Raw genomic sequence first — 17,063 nt, forward strand, 5'->3', positions numbered from 1 at the left:
AATTTAACCGACAGGAAGAAGATGCTGTGATATGCAAATGATTAGCTTTTCAGAGCATTCACACAAGGTTGACGTCGGTGGCGACACCTACAACGTGCTGACATGACGAAAGTTTCCAACCGATTTTTCATACACAAACAGCAGTTGACCGACGCTGGCTGGTGAAACGTTGTTGTGATGCCTCGTGTAAGGAGGAGAAATGCGTACCATCATATTTCCGACTTTGATAAAGGTCAGATTGTAGCCTATCGCGATTGCGGTTTATCGTATCGCGACATTGCTGCTCGCTTTGGTAGACATCCAATGACTGTTAGCAGAATATGGAATCGGTGGGTTCAGGAGGGTAATACGGAACGCCGTGCTGGATGCTAATGGCCTCGTATCACTAGCAGTAGAGATGACAGGCATGTTATCTGCATGGCTGCAACGGATCGTGCAGCCACGTCTCGATCTCTGAGTCAACAGATGGGGACGTTTGCAAGACAACAACCATCTGCACGAACAGTTCGACGACGTTTGCAGCAGCATGGACTATCAGCTCGGAGGCCACAGCTGTGGTCTGCATCACAGACGGGAACGCCTGCGATGGTGTACTCAATGACGAACCTGGCTGCACGAATGGCAAAACGTCATTTTTTCCGATGACTCCAGGTTGTGTTTACAGCATCATGATAGTCGCATCATCGCGGTGAATGCACACTGGATGCGTGTATTCCTCATCGCCATACCGGCGTATCACCTGGCGTGATGGTATGTGGTGTCATTGGTTAAACGTCTCGGTCACGTCTTGTTCGCGTTGACGGCACTTCGAACAGTGGACGTAACACTTCAGATGTATTACGACCCATGGCTCTACCCTCCATTCGATCCCTGCGAAACCCTACATTTCAGCAGGATAATGCAGGACCCCATGTTGCTGGTTCTGTACGGGCCTTTCTGGATACAGAATGTTCGACTTCTGCCCTGTCCAGCACATTCTCCAGATCTCTCACCAATTGAAAACGTCTGGTCAATGGTGGACGAGTAACTGGCTCGTCACGATACGCCAGTCACTACTCTGGATGAACTGTGGTATCGTGTTGAAGCTGCATGGCAGCTGTACCTGTACACGCCATCCAAGCTCTGTTTGACTCACTGCCCAGGCGCATCAAGGCCGTTATTACGGCCAGAGATGGTTGTTCTGGGTACTGATTTCTCAGGGTCTATGCAGCGAAATTGCGTGAAAATGTTATCACATGTTAGTTATAGTATAATATATTTGTCCAATGAATACCCGTTTATCATCTGCATTTCTTCTTGGTGTAGCAATTTTAATGGCCAGTAGTGTATTATGTCTTTTATACTCGAGTCAATACGTTTTCCACCCACCATATTTTGGGGATGCCGTGGTAGAAATATTTAGCAAAGCACCTTATGTCAATATGTTTGCCTAGGCATGTCCTATGCACACTGCTCGTGTAACTGTTTTGTGGATTTTGTAGGCTACTGAAGGAGTGCGACCTAAAACTACGAGGCTACGCTGAAAAAGATTCCTCCAATTCTTATGACAAAACAGTTATAGCTTTTTTTAAATAAAACAAACATTAACATTCTACATTTGTATCCTTCGTGCCTACATATCTGCAACCCTCTGCTGCTAAAGGGCTCCAAACTGTATTGAATAATATAGCGGTTTGTAGCGCAATTACTGTGTTATAATCGAGTGTAGAATTTGAGAAGTTCGTTCACACGTGGACTACGCTCCCTTCAATTTGGCAATGTCAGACCACACATGATTGCTCTGACATCTCAGTAATCCGACACCCTGGTTCAGTGTCACTGGTCATCCTCCGTACAGCCCAACTTGGCCCCATCTGATTTTCATCTGTTTCCAAAACTTAAAGAACACCTTCAAGGACATCACTTTGATAGTGATGAAACAGTGCAAGCAGGGGTGTGGTTGTGGCTCACATTCTACAGTGTCGGTATCGACAAACTGACGTCTCGTCAGGAAGAATGTGTTCATCGTCAGAGTGACTATACTGCGAAATATACAGGGTAAATTACCTAAAACTTGCAACGCAAATATTGCGGAAATGGAAAGTGCTATTTGTGTGTGGTTTTCACAGAGTAGATTGGTAGGCAGGTGCTCATACTGTTAGGCAATAAACAGGTTGTAATAATACTTAGTGTATTTTTGTGCAAACATACACTTTTTTAAATGCAAAAATGCCTATAGACATTAACAACCTAAAATTAGGTGTTTGTTGCACGATTCTAGTGTGAGTCGTGTACGAGATATCGTATTTTGAAAAGTTCAAATCCAGGGAATGGGCCAGCTAAGGTACAGGTGCTCTGTGTCCAATCCAACAATTTGAAATCAATTCGTGAAGACATTCTGTAGTACTTCGTGCACTATGTGCTGGACAGCCATCATGTTTGTACCACAGGTTCCTGCCAGTCTACAGAGGTACATCATCTAGCACCCAAGAAAGATGGCCTGTTAGGAGGCTGTAATGCTTGTTGTGTGGTGTGTCCTGTGTATGAAAAACGGCCTATGTGCTACTGGTGAAACAGGATAGACAGTGAATTGTGGTGGAGCTAACAACAGACTTTAATACTGGGCAGAGTATAAGTGTGTATCAACACGGTGCACAGACAGTCCTAATATTGGGCCTCCGCAGCTGATGACCAGTACATGTGCCAGTATTAACATCATGATATCAGCAATTATGATTGAAATGGGACATGGCCATCAGCACTGGATGTTAGCACAGTGGCAGAGCATTGCATGGTCTGATGAGTCCCAATACATTCATCATCATGCTGATGGGAGCGTGTGAATCTCTCGTCTTCCAGGGAAACAGCTCCTTGACACCTATAGTGTGGGATGCAGACAAGCTGGTACTGGCTCTATTATGCTCTGTGAACATTCACATGGGCATCTATGGGTCCAGTGGAGCTCGTGGAAGGCACCATGAGGACCAAGGAGTATCGAACACTGGTTGTACACCACATACACCACTTCACAATAATCATGTTTCCCGATGGCAGTGGCATTTATGTAGAAGATAATGCGCCTGGTCACAAGGTGACGAGGGTTACGGAGTGGTTTGAGATACACAGTGGAGAGTTCCAGTTGATGTGCTGGCCCCCAAACTCGCCAGATCTGAACCAAACTGAACACATCTAGAATGTGATTGAACATGGTGTTAGAGCTCTTGACTTCCATGCCTGGAATTTATGGGAATTAGATGACTTGAGTGTACAGATGTGGTGTGAGCTCCCTACATCAACCTATCAATGGTTCATAGCTTCCACGCCACGACATATCACCTCTGTTTTCCATACCAAAGGATCACAGTGTTGTGTGTGGAGGGGGAGAAAGGAAGGGAGTGAGGGGCGGAGGGACAGTGGAGTGAGGGGCGGAGGGACAGTGGAGGGAGGGTGGGAGGGACGGAGGGTGGGAGGGAGGGGCGGAGGGAGGGAGGGACGGGGGGAGGGAGGAAGGAGAGGGACGGGGGGAGGGAGGAAGGAGAGGGACGCGGGGAGGGAGGAAGGAGAGGGACGGGGGGGAGGGAGGAAGGAGAGGGACGGGGGGAGGGAGGAAGGAGAGGGACGGGGGGAGGGAGGAAGGAGAGGGACGGGGGGGGAGGGAGGAAGGAGAGGGACGGGGGGGAGGGAGGAAGGAGAGGGACGGGGGGAGGGAGGAAGGAGAGGGACGGGGGGGAGGGAGGAAAGAGGGACGGGGGGGAGGGAGGAAGGAGAGGGACGGGGGGGGGAGGGAGGAAGGAGAGGGACGGGGGGGGGAGAGGGGAAGGAGAGGGACGGGGGGAGAGGGGAAGGAGAGGGACGGGGGGGGAGAGGGGAAGGAGAGGGACGGGGGGGAGAGGGGAAGGAGAGGGACGAAGGGAGAGGGGGAGAGGGACGAAGGGAGAGGGGGAGAGGGACGAAGGGAGAGGGGGAGAGGGAGGGCGAAGGGAGAGGGGGAGAGGGACGAAGGGAGAGGGGGAGAGGGACGAAGGGAGAGGGGAGAGGGACGAAGGTTGAGGGGGGAGAGGGACGAAGGGAGAGGGGGAGAGGGACGAAGGGAGAGGGGGGAGAGGGACGAAGGGAGGAGGGGGAGAGGGACGAAGGGAGAGGGGGAGAGGGACGAAGGGAGAGGGGGAGAGGGACGAAGGGAGAGGGGGAGAGGGACGAAGGGAGAGGGGGAGAGGGACGAAGGGAGAGGGGGAGAGGGACGAAGGGAGAGGGGGGAGAGGGACGAAGGGAGAGGGGGAGAGGGACGAAGGGGAGAGGGGGGAGAGGGACGAAGGGAGAGGGGGAGAGGGACGAAGGGAGAGGGGGAGAGGGACGAAGGGAGAGGGGGAGAGGGACGAAGGGAGAGGGGGAGGGGGAGGGGGAGAGGGACGAAGGGAGAGGGGGAGGGGGGAGGGGGAGAGGGACGAAGGGAGAGGGGGGAGGGGGGAGAGGGACGAAGGGAGAGGGGGGAGGGGGAGAGGGGGGGGAGGGGGACGAAGGGAGAGGGACGAAGGGACAGTGGGAGAGGGGACAGAGGGAGGGGGAGAGAGGAGGGGGAGAGGGGGGGAGAGGGGAGAGGGGGGAGGGAGAGGGGGGAGAGGGGGGGAGAGGGAGAGTGGGGAGAGGGAGAGTGGGGAGAGGGAGAGGGGGGGGGGAGAGGGGAGAGGGGGGGGAGGAGGGAGAGGGGGGAGAGGGAGGAGGGGGGGGAGAGGGAGAGGGGGAGAGGGGAGAGGGGGGAGAGGGAGAGGGGGGAGAGGGAGAGGGGGGGAGAGGGAGAGGGGGGGAGAGGGAGAGGGGGGGAGAGGGAGAGGGGGGAGAGGGAGAGGGGGGGAGAGGGAGAGGGGGAGTGGGAGAGGGAGAGGGGGTGAGAGGGAGAGGGGGGAGAGGGGGGAGAGGGGAGAGGGGGGAGAGGGAGAGGGGGGGAGAGGGAGAGGGGGGAGAGGGAGAGGGGGGAGAGGGAGAGGGGGGGGGGAGAGGGAGAGGGGGGGAGAGGGAGAGGGGGGGAGAGGGAGAGGGGGGGAGAGGGGGGAGAGGGGGAGGGGGGGGAGAGGGGGGAGAGGGGAGAGGGGGGAGAGGGAGAGAGATAGTGAAAAGTTTTTAGCTCACAAGAAAGTTGTATTTATGGTTTATTGGCTTATTTGGAATACTACTAAAGAGTCTGAATTCACAATAATACACTACTGGCCATTAAGATTTGCTACACTACGAAGATGACGAGCTACAGACGCGAAATTTAACCATTAGGAAGGAAGATGCTGTGATATGAAAATGATTAGCTTTTCAGAGCATTCACACTAGGTTAGCGCCGGTGGCGACACCTACAACGTGCTGACATGAAAAGTTTCCAACCGATTTATCATACACAAACAACAGTTGACCGGCGTTGCCTGGTGAAACGTTGTTGTGATGCCTCATGTAAGGAGGAGAAATGCCTACCATCACGTTTCCGACTTTGATAAAGGTCGGATTGTAGCCTAGCGCGATTGCGGTTTATTGTATCGCGATTGCGGTTTATGGTATCGCGACATTGCTGCTCGCGTTGGTCGAGATCCGATCACTGTTGGCAGAATATGGAATCGGTGGGTTCAGGAGGGTAATACGGAACGCCGTGCTGGATCCAACGGCCTCATATCAATAGCAGTCGAGATGACAGGCATCTTATCCGCATAGCTGTAACGGATCGTACAGCCACCCTCTTCGATCCCCTGAGCCAACAGATGGGGACGTTTGCAAGACAACAACCATCTGCACGAACAGTTCGACGATGTGTGCAGCAGCATGGACTATCAGCTCGGAGACCATGGCTGCGGATACCCTTGACGCTGCATCACAGACAGGAGCGCCTGCGATGGTGTACTCAACGACGAACCTGGGTGCCTGAATGGCAAAACGTCATTTTTTCGGATGTATCCAGGTTCTCTTTACAGCATCATGATGGTCGCATCCGTATTTGGCGACATCGCGGTGAACGCACATTGGAAGCGTGTATTCGTCATCGCCATACTGGCGTATCACCCGGCGTGACGGTATGGGGTGCCATTGGTTACACGTCTCGGTCACCTCTTGTTCGCATTGACGGCACTTTGAACAGTGGACGTTACATTTCAGATGTGGCTCTACCCTTCATTCGATCCGTGCAAAACCCTACATTTCAGCAGGATAATGCACGACCACATGTTGCAGGTCCTGTACGGGCTTTTCTGGATATATAAAATGTTCGACTGCTGCCCTGGCCAGCACATTCTCCAGATCTCTCACCAATTGAAAACGTCTGGTCAATAGTGGCCTAGCAACTGGCTCATCACAATACGCCAGTCACTACTCTTGATGAACTGTGGTATTGTGTTGAAGCTGCATGAGCAGCTGTACCTTTACATGCCATCCAAGCTCTGTTTGACCCAATGCCCAGGCGTATCAAGGCCGTTATTACGGCCACAGGTGGTTGTTCTGGGTACCGATTTTTCAGGATCTATGCACCCAAATTGCGTGAAAATGTAATCACATGTCAGTTCTAGTATAATATATTTGTCCATTGAATACCCGTTTATCATCTGCATTTCTTCTTGGTGTAGCAATTTTAATGGCCAGTAGTGTAATAATAAACAAGGCTCAAGGCCAGAGAGAAGGAGATGTACAGAGATGGGAGAAAAGGAGATGGACAAAGACGGGAGAGAAGGAGATTAGGACGTGTATCCAATTCCCATACATATTACAGATGAGTGCTTGATCTCTTCCATTGCACCAGACTGAGCCACAGCAATGCATGGCAGTGAACGGCTTGTAAATGTTTATGTTGGGGTGGTTTAGCCATACGCTAAATAAAATAAATCGCTGGTTCCTTAACTCTGCCACTGTATTACGACTTTTTGACTCACTGATGGCATGTTATTACCTCACTTCCCCCATTCGGTACTGTTGTAAGCAAAGTGGCACTTCACTGGCACTCTGTGTAGCAAAACACCCCTCCACCTGACAGTGTCATTGCCTTCCATTCTGTTACATTCCATCGACCTTAAATGTGAGAAAGACAAGATCCATCACAAATAGCTGACTGATCATACAACAAGGGTACTCACCCAGAAAGGCCCCAAACTGAAACACCACCAGCGCTCTTTATACTGCGCTCACCCAACATCTGTGGAATCCCAGGAGAAAGCTTGAAGATAACTGTGCTACACAGTCGCTTCTAGTCGGTCAAAGATTTTCCGCCACCATTATCAGCAGTGACGTTACTGGATATAGCCACGTGTGTGTGTAGAAATTTATCCAGGCGGGGATAACACAAACTGCCAGTTTCTTATTCACAGTCCAGCCTTATTAATGTGACCAACGCCTACATTCGAAGTCAACGTGCAATAACCACACTCAGGCGGAGGTGACAGCACTAGCTAAGGAGGGTGTATAAAGCATGCTGGGCAGACATGGGAACTGTGCAGTTGTTTTCATTATGCAGATATGGAGCAATTTATCTGACATCCAAAAGTACATGATCAAATGTTTTCGGGCCAACGGTGGAAACATTTCCAAAATGGATGATTTTGTAAACTGTTTGGATGCCACCGTGTTTCAAGTATACTGTGCACGGCAGATTGGCACTACCTAAAATCAGTGCCGAGGAAACAGTGGTGCACCACGAGCCATAGACAAAAGGGGTGAACGATGGCTGCGGAGACGTGTATGGGCGAATAGATGTGCAGCTGTTGAGCAAGTGCCCGTCCAGATAAACCAAGAGATGATCAACACTGTCTCCTCTAATGACTGTTCAACAAACGCTGCTGTGTATGTGCCTCCACAGCAGGTTCCCCACCGTTACAGCTACGCTCACTGCTGTTCACCGGTGACAAAGGCTGGAGTCTGTCTGGAAATACCGCAACTGAATGTCCACTGAGTGCTGACTAGCGGTCTTTCAGATGAATTATGTTTTATGCTCCATTGGATAGATGGCTGCTGGTGTGTATGGCGTATGATGTCTGGAAGCAGAGTGTAGGAGGAAGCATTACCTTCTGGAGATTCTGGGGAACGTTTTCATGGCATCACCTGTACACCAAGGTAGAGAAGAGATGAAATGCATTTCACATGTCACTTTGAATACAAAGTTGCCTAAAATACTCACGAAAAATTGCATAAGAAGATGTCAAAAACACATTCAGTCATTTAAACAGTTTACATGGCAATATTAAAACTGTGGAGTCAAATAGCATTACATCCACCATCGCTGATGAGTGTATATAGTCTGGCATTACGTCTGCTTTGGACGATGTAGAGATAAGAGATAGTGAAATACAGTGTCAGCACATAGCCTGCCCCTCTCAAATAGTAGTAAGGGGTTTGCCAGTTTAATCCCCACTGATAATATAAATGCGAGAGAAACTAAATGATATGAAGAATATAACGAGAATTAGGGAAAAATAGCTACTCTCTGAAGAAGCTATGTATTAACTCTGACTTTAAACTGTATTATATTTTCAAAAATGCTTTTATTGGTTGGTTTGTTCTACATAATATAGTTCAATGTAATGTATACAATGCTTACATAATGCTCAACGAGCTTAATCCATACTTCCATATTAATACTGGTATTATAAATGGGAAAGTAACTGATTGTTACGTTTTCGTGACTAAACCACTCAACTGATTGCGATTAAATACGATCCACAGTCGTGGTTAACGGCTTGTATCCCTATACACTGGCAGATCACTATCAACAGTGACATGCTCTCGGTCCATGAGCCACAGTTGAGAGGTATGCCATTTAATCCAGGACATTGCTGCTGTGTCTCGTGATTAGCATCACCCAAAAAGTGAAAGTGAAATTTTTTATTACCACCAGGATTCGACGTGTATCTCCAATTCGGTCGCCACTGCACAGGTACATATTAGTGATGTCAACTATGAAAGTAACTTTTTTAGTATAGTAAGCTGATAATGATACTGGAATTACTGACTGGGAAGGTACTGCTCACCAATGTTGATGTCCTCAAAACCAGAGTCGTCCTCCTTCAGTTCCATATCCAGATCCCAGGCAGCCACCAGCCTTTGGACGGCACCACGGCTGAGCACATAGCCTGCCCCACCGCTCATGTAGCCTTTGGGTACATTGGCCAGCAAGTGGAGCCCTAGGTAAAGCGCCTCCTCAGGTTCCAGGGGCTGGAGCAGCTGCCGCAGGTTCTCCATCACCACATACCTGCCCACAACCGATGAATAATTAGTTCCTCCATCACATTATATAGAGTGTGGTCAAAATTATCCCAACATGAATTGGCTCTGAGCACTATGGGACTTAACATCTGGGGTCATCAGTCCCCTAGAACTTAGAACTACTTAAACCTAACTAACCTAATGATATCACACACATCCCTGCCCAAGGCAGGATTAGAACCTGCGACCGTAGTGGTCGCGCAGTTCCAGACTCAAGCGCCTAGAACCGCTCGACCACACCAGCTGGCCCCAGCATGTATTAATGGACATTAGTACAAGATGTGTCCAACCTTCGTCTTCATGACTGTTTGAAATCTATTGTGGATAATTTCAATGAGGTGGCTGAATGTCTGGAGGAATGTAAGTCCGTTTATCCCCAAAAGCCAAATGCAGAGAATGTGGTGAAGTTGGACACTGGGCATTGCAGTGAGTTCTACGTTCTAACTTATCTCAAAGATGTTACATGGAGTTCAGGCCAAACTCTAAGCAGGTTAGTATATTTCAAGAATGTTATCTTCCACAAATCACTTTATGACAAAGGGAATTGTCATGCTGATAACAATCATCACTTCTGAACTGTGCCTGTACTGTATGCAGTATATAATTCTGTAACATGTGCTCATACGCTTCTGCATTTAAAATTTTCTTAACACTTTGAGCACCAGACCTTTCTGCCTCAAGCCGCTATATTAAATTTTTACTGAAGTACCAGGTACCGGTGGCTTTCGCATAAAACCATGGATGCTATTGCAAGGTAAAGACATCTAATTGTACACTAGGGCTCTTTCACGAGTACAGCATATTGTAGCAGTTTACAATGTTGAAAGCAACAGTTGGTGCAGAGATTGTACTACGTGATTGAAGGAGATTATGGACATGTGCCTTGTTTCTAATTATCATATTGAGGAGATTGCTGACAGTGAAAATAGGTATCTAAAAATATTGCAACGTAAATTTGTGCTGCTTCTTTAGTGAGTAGTTTCGAAATTAACCTCCTGGGGGAGTAAGTACTTTTGATATAGTTTAATAAATTTAGACCCATTCTTGCTTGTTATTTAGGACTATAATCCGTTTTAGGCATTATGAGTTCATGAGAGTTTCGGGATGTGGGATTGTACCTAGGAGAAAGGCCAAATTGCTTTCAAATACAAATATTTCATGAAATAATGCGTGGCTGAAAACTGTCTCCAAACCGAAACCCCCTCTTTCAAACAAAAGATTATTTACTTTTTGCCAGTTTCTTCTTCTCTTCATAGCTTGCTGCTATGATATACACTGATCAGCCACAACATTATGACCACTGCCCTGCTATCAATATAAACCAGTCCAGGTGACAGCAACATCACCTGGCGAGGAATGACTACTAGTCAGACACATGCATGGTGCATGTAGTATCAGAGAGCTTGCTGTTTGTGTATAGAATGAGGAATGCACAGAATCAATGTGAGTTTGGCCGAGGGCAGATTGTGATGGCCTGGAGGCTTTTCAGAAACTGTATGACTCGTCAGATGTTTGAGGAGTGCTGTGGTGTGGTGTGTGTCTTTAGTACCTGGTGAAACCACATCCAGACATCATAGGGTTGGGTGGCCACCACTCGTTACAAAAAAATGGTTCAAATGGCTCTAAGCAATATGGGATTAACATCTGACGTCATCAGTCCCCTAGACCTAGAACTAATTAAACCTAACTAACTTAAGGACATTACACACACATCCATGCCCGCGGTAGGTTCGAACCTGTGACCATAGCAGCAGTGCGGTTCCGGACTGAAGCAGCTAGAACCACTCGGCTACAGCGGCTGGCCACTCATTACAGATGCCAGACTTTGCTGCTGTGCAGAGTATAAGTATGTCCGAACACAGTGCACCAAACACACCTAATGATGGGCCCTGCAGCCAACGATCCATGCATGTGCCAGTGTTAACACAACACTGGCAACTATGACTGAAATGGGCATGTAACCAGTGGCATATGGTGTAGGAGCACTGCATGTTCTGATGAATGCCAATACCTTCTTCATCATGCTGATGGGAGGACACAAACCTGTCGTCTTCCAGAGGAACAGCTCCTTGACACCTGTACTGCAGGATGGGGAGAAGCTGGCGATGGCTCCATTATGCTCTGACGAAAATTCACGTGTGCATCCATTGGACCAGTGGAGCTCTTGGAAGGCACCACGATGATCAAGGAGTATCGCACACTGGTTGTACACCACATACACCCCTTCATGATCATGTTTCCTGATGGCAGTGGCATTTTTCTACAAGATAATGTCATGTCACAATGGCAGGAGGGTGATTGAGTGGTTTAAGTAACACAGTGGCGAGTCCCAAATGATGTGCTGGCCCCCCAAACTTGCCAGATCTGAACCCAATGAAACACATCTGGGATGTGATTGAATGTAGTGTCGGAGCTCACTGCCCCCTTCCCTGGAATTTACAGGTCTTAGGTGACCTGTGTGTGAATGTGGTGCCAACTCCCTCCACCAATCTACCAAGGTCTCATTGTGGCACCACTGCTATCCATGCCAAACGTAGACATACCAGCAATTAGGTAGGTGGCGAATGTTCTGACTAATCAGTGTAATTATTTTTGTGAAAATTTTTAAAATAATACTGGGTGATCAAAAAGTCAGTATAAATTTGAAAACTGAATAAATCACGGAATAATGTAGATAGAGAGGTACAAATTGACACACATGCTTGGAATGACATGGGGTTTTATTAGAACCAAAAAATTACAAACGTTCAAAAAATATCTTACAGATGGTACTTCATCTGATCAGAATAGCAATAATTAGCATACAAAGTAAGACAAAGCAAAGATGATATTCTTTAAAGGAAATGCTCAATATGTCCACCATCATTCCTCAACAATAGTTTTAGTCGAGGAATAATGTTGTGAACAGCACTGTAAAGCATGTCCGGAGTTATGGTGAGGCATTGGCGTTGCATGTTGTCTTTCAGCATCCCTAGAGATGTCGGTCGACCACGATACACTTGCGACTTCAGGTAACCACAAAGCCAATAATCGCACGGCACGGACTGAGGTCTGGGGACCTGGGAGGCCAAGCAAGACGAAAGTGGCGGCTGAGCACACGACCATCACCAAACGACGCGCGCAAGAGATCTTTCACGCGTCTAGCAATATTGGGTGGAGCGCCATCCTGCATAAACATTGTACGTTCCAGCAGGTGTTTATCAGCCAGGCTGGGGATGATTTGATTCTGTAACGTATCGGCGTACCTCTCACCCGTCATGGTAGCAGTTACAAAACCAGAATCACGCATTTTCTCTAAGAAAAAAGGCCCAATAACGGTAGATGTGGTAAATCCAACCCATACCGTGACTTCCTCGTCGTGCATTGGAGTTTCCACGACAGTTCTAGGATTTTCGGTAGCCCAAATTCTACAGTTGTGGGCGTTGACAGACACTCGGAGCGTGAAATGAGCTTCGTCGGTCCACAACACGTTACTCAACCAATCGTCATCATCCGCCATCTTTTGAAACGCCCACACCGCAAATGCCCTCCGCTTCACTAAATCGCCAGGTAACAGTTCATGATGTCGATGGATTTTGTACGGACAGCACCGGAGGATACGCCTAAGTGCCAACCAAACAGTAGTGTATGGAATGCCGGTGCGACGTGCGACTGCACGCGCGCTGACTTCCCCGTGCATAGACGATCCCACTACAGTGTCCATTTCTTCCTGAACTGTCTCAGCAGCATTACGCCTTGAACTCGGTCAGCCACCACGGGGTCTATCGTCTAAATAACCCGTGGCTTCGAACGTCGAAATCATTCTAGCCACAGCTGCATTTGTCAACGGACCTTTACCCGTTCGAATCCCCTTCCTATGGCGATAGGATCGTAACGCTAAACTAGCACATTCCCCATTCTGATAATACAGCTTCACTAAAAGCGCCTTTTCAGGTAACGTCAACATGCTGCGACTGCTGGCGCCTCTGATTCTCTCTCTCTCATTACAGCTCCTTTTATACACGATTGTCATGCGCAGTCACTGACGTCTAGCTGTCCAGATCCATCTGACGGACTTTTTGTGAAATTCGTTTTTTTTTTGTTCTAATAAAACCCCATGTCATTCCAAACATGTGTGTTAATTTTTACCCCTCTATCTACATTATTCCATGGTTTATTAAGTTTTCAAGTTTATACTGACTTTTTGATCACCAGGTATTTTTTCTTATTGTTGGGACTCAAAGGTTTAAGCACAATAACAGGATCACAGCCTAACCACAAAAAAACGGACCCTATACTGTAAAACCACCTCTTCTGCACTTCGCCGCTGATACTATACATTATGGCAGGTAAAGTTGCCAGGCATTTGCGAAACTCAAAACTTTCTATTGTATTGCCAAAAGTTATATCATGACTCATCGCAACGAATCACTCGTTTCCAGTCATCCACTGTCCCGTGGTATTGATGTTTAACCACCTGAAGTGTTGCTCGGCATTGACTTCAGAAATGTGTGGGTTATGAGAATCTGCGCGACCATTGCACCCCATTCTTTTTAACTCGGTATGCACATTCACTGTGCTATATGGACTGCTGGTAGCACTTGGAAGTCGCGAGTGTTTTCTTCTGCTAGATTAATATTTTTTACGATCACCCTCCACAATGCTCGACTGTCCCTGCTCATCAGTACTGCCTGGTCTCAGTTTAACTGTGGTTGCTCCTTCACATTTCCACTTTACAATGACATGACCAACAGTAATTTTGGGTTGCTTTTTAGATAGGTTGAAATGCCTGTTGGATTTATTACTCAGGGAACATCCAATGACAAGTCCACAGTCGAAGTCACTCAGCTCTCTGAGCGACCCATTCTGCTGTCACTGCTTTTGTACCAACAACACAATACTCCCCACCTATTTCTAAGGTGCTGCAGTCATGGACTGTGCAGCTGGTCCCGGCGGAGGTTCGAGTCCTCCCTTGGGCATGGGATATAGCAGGAGAAACCATGGAGGTAGTGACCACATTCAGTTATCTCGGTTCCCAGATCTCTGCTGACGGTGACTGCAGCCATGAAATCCGGAGACGCCTGTTGCTCGGTAGACAGGCGATGTCAAACCTCGACAAGGTTATAAGGTCCAGAGATATAACACTAGCAATAAAGATCCGTATTGTGAGGGCTATGGTCTTTCCAGTTGTGATGTATGGATGTGAGACCTGGACCATTAGAAAGGCTGAACGGCGAAGAATTGACTCCTTCGAATTGTGGTGTTGGAGGAAACTTCTTAGAGTTCCATGGACGGCAAAGAGAACCAACAGATCAATATTGGAGCAAATTAAACCAGATTTCTCCCTGGAAGGTCTAATCTTAAAACAAAAGCTGACCTACTTTGGACACACAATGCGAAGGCATGCCTCGCTGGAAAAAACATTAATGCTGGGGAAGATTGAAGGAACTAGAAGAAGAGGACGTCAGAGGATGAGATGGATCGATGGCATCACAGAAGCAGTGTGTTCCAACCTGGAAGGTCTACGGGAGAAAGTGCAAGACGGGAGAAAGTGCAAGACAGGAAAAAGTGGCGTGATTTGGTTCATGGGGTCACGAAGAGTCGGAACCGACTAAACGAATAGAGAGAGAGAGAGTGTGTAAGCTTAGTAGTTAAGTACTGTAAGATTTCACACACATCTGAACTCCCCACCTATTTTTATATTAGCCAACGGCCTGCCGCAGTCGTAACACTGGTTCCCGTCAGATCACCAAAGTTAAACGCTGGTGGGCTTGGCTAGCACTTGGCTAGGTCACACTGCACGTCTGATGACTGCCGTTGGCGAGCGGTGTGCACACAGCCCTTGGGAGGCCAACTGAGGAGCTACTTAACTGAGAAGTAGCGACACTGGTCACGAAAACTGACAACGGCCACGAGAGCGCCGTGTTGAGCACATGCCCCTCTGTATCCACATCCGGTGACGCCTAAAGGCTGAGGATGACATGGCGGCTGGTCGGTGCCGTTGGGCCTACACGGTCTGTTTCAGACAGTGTTTGTTTGTTCATACCTTTAAATTAGCGGGACTGCCTCTCTTAACTTCTAGTTGTAGATTCTGCATTACACAGTGGGATACAGATTCTTTTGATCAGATATTGTGTGTGAATGCATGTAAAAGACATACCCTTGTAGATCGCATTCTTTTGAAGATTAAAACAATGTAAGTCTGTCTGTCTTTCACTGGTGCTATGTCCCACGGTGACGCAGGGTCGGCATTGTTAGGAACGGATTTGGCAAGGTTAGTGGAAAGGGGTGGCCGGATGCCCTTCCTGCCGCTATCCCGTACCCCCTCCGGGACGGAATTAGTGTACCCCTGCTGTCTGCATCTAATGTAATTCATGGAAAAGAGCGAATGTGTTCAGATGTCTGCGAGTCGTGTAACTGAGGCGGAACGTGGGGACCAGCCCGGTATTCACTAGCGGGATGTGGAAAACCACCTAAAAACCACATACAGGCTGGCCGGCACACCGACCGACGTCGGTAATCCGCCGGGCAGATTCGATCCAGGTACGAAGCGCTTACGCAAGTCCAGGAAGCAGCGCAATAGCGCCCTCGGCTAACCTGGCAGGTAAAAACAATGTTAAGTCTGTGTGTAAGCTAAAATGCCTATCTTGATTCGTAGAGAAGATATAATGTTAAATTTGGCGAAGCTTTCTGATCCACTTTGTAGAGAGTCGTCACAAGTACATCCTCAGGGATATGGTGGTCTGCCAACATAGGTCTTCAACAGAGAATGTGTGACAGCTGGTGGTGATCAACTAACCTATCAACTGCTGCATTGTCAAGATCGATATTTTCGCCTTTTGTAACCGCTTTGAGGGTGGTGTAGCTGATAGGCGTAGCGCTGGTGAGATGCTCCTCGCTGTCAGAGCATCACGGACCACACCAATGACACGTTAGTACCAAAGCATGCCAACTGAAGTTCTTCGCGCCACAGTTGGTGGCCTTTCTTGAAACAGATCAACCAATGGACATGAGGTCGTTTCTAAGCCAGGCTAAGTTCCAGTCAGTACAAGTTCACAGCAAGCGGTGACATGGGTACCTCATCTGGCGCCAATAGACTTTATCTGCAAGTCCTTGCACATGTTTGTGAACTTTGTTCAAATGGTTCAAATGGCTCTGAGCACTATGGGACTCAACTTCTAAGGTCATAAGTCCCCTAGAACTTAGAACTAGTTAAACCTAACTAACCTAAGGACATCACACACATCCATGCCCGAGGCAGGATTCGAACCTGCGACCGTAGCGGTCGCGCGGTTCCAGAATGTAGCGCCTAGAACCGCTTGGCCACCCCAGCCAGCTGTGAACTTTGTCTTTGAAAGGTGCTAGGAGAAAGAGTTTCTATTGAAGAGTGCTTTGAGCTGTATTACCAATGACAGTCTACTTGGTAATAGGTGTCAGACTGGTTCTATCAATAATGGTATATACACTGATAGCAAAAACAGCATGACCAACTGCTTAATAGCTTGTTTGTCTATTTTTGCAGCAAAATACATCCCTGGTTCTGTATATTATGGATCCGACCGTTTGTTGGTAGTTCTTTGGGCATGTGGCCATAGACGTCGATGCACAGCTTACGTAAAATAATGGGCCACTGATTTGCTTACACAGTATGGTGCCCGATAGCAACCCAGGTGGGTCCCATAGGATTTATCTCAGGCGAGTCTGGTCGCTGAGACATCAACGCGAGTTCACTATAATGCTCCTCAAACCACTGCAGCGCGTTTCTGGCTCCGAGACAGGGACAATTATACTGCTGAAAGATGACATAGCCGTCGGTGAAGACATCAAGCATGGAGGGATACAGGTGTTTCAGTGCTGTTAGCATGTCTTGGATTACTATCACAGGA

At 48.1% G+C, this 17,063-nt stretch overlaps 1 protein-coding gene across 1 annotated transcript in view; it reads right to left on the reverse strand.

Annotated features, from left to right (window-relative positions):
- The window catches only part of LOC126214883 (glycoprotein-N-acetylgalactosamine 3-beta-galactosyltransferase 1-like), a 119,588-nt gene that overhangs the window by 10,656 nt on the left and 91,869 nt on the right, over nucleotides 1-17,063 (reverse strand). Inside the window, exon 4 of the mRNA XM_049941528.1 lies at nucleotides 8,964-9,184. Within this exon, the coding sequence (XP_049797485.1) occupies nucleotides 8,964-9,184 (221 nt within the window). The remainder of the gene's footprint in view (nucleotides 1-8,963; nucleotides 9,185-17,063) is intronic.

Source organism: Schistocerca nitens, chromosome 12 (assembly GCF_023898315.1).
Source record: "Schistocerca nitens isolate TAMUIC-IGC-003100 chromosome 12, iqSchNite1.1, whole genome shotgun sequence".
Classification (NCBI taxonomy): domain Eukaryota; kingdom Metazoa; phylum Arthropoda; class Insecta; order Orthoptera; family Acrididae; genus Schistocerca; species Schistocerca nitens.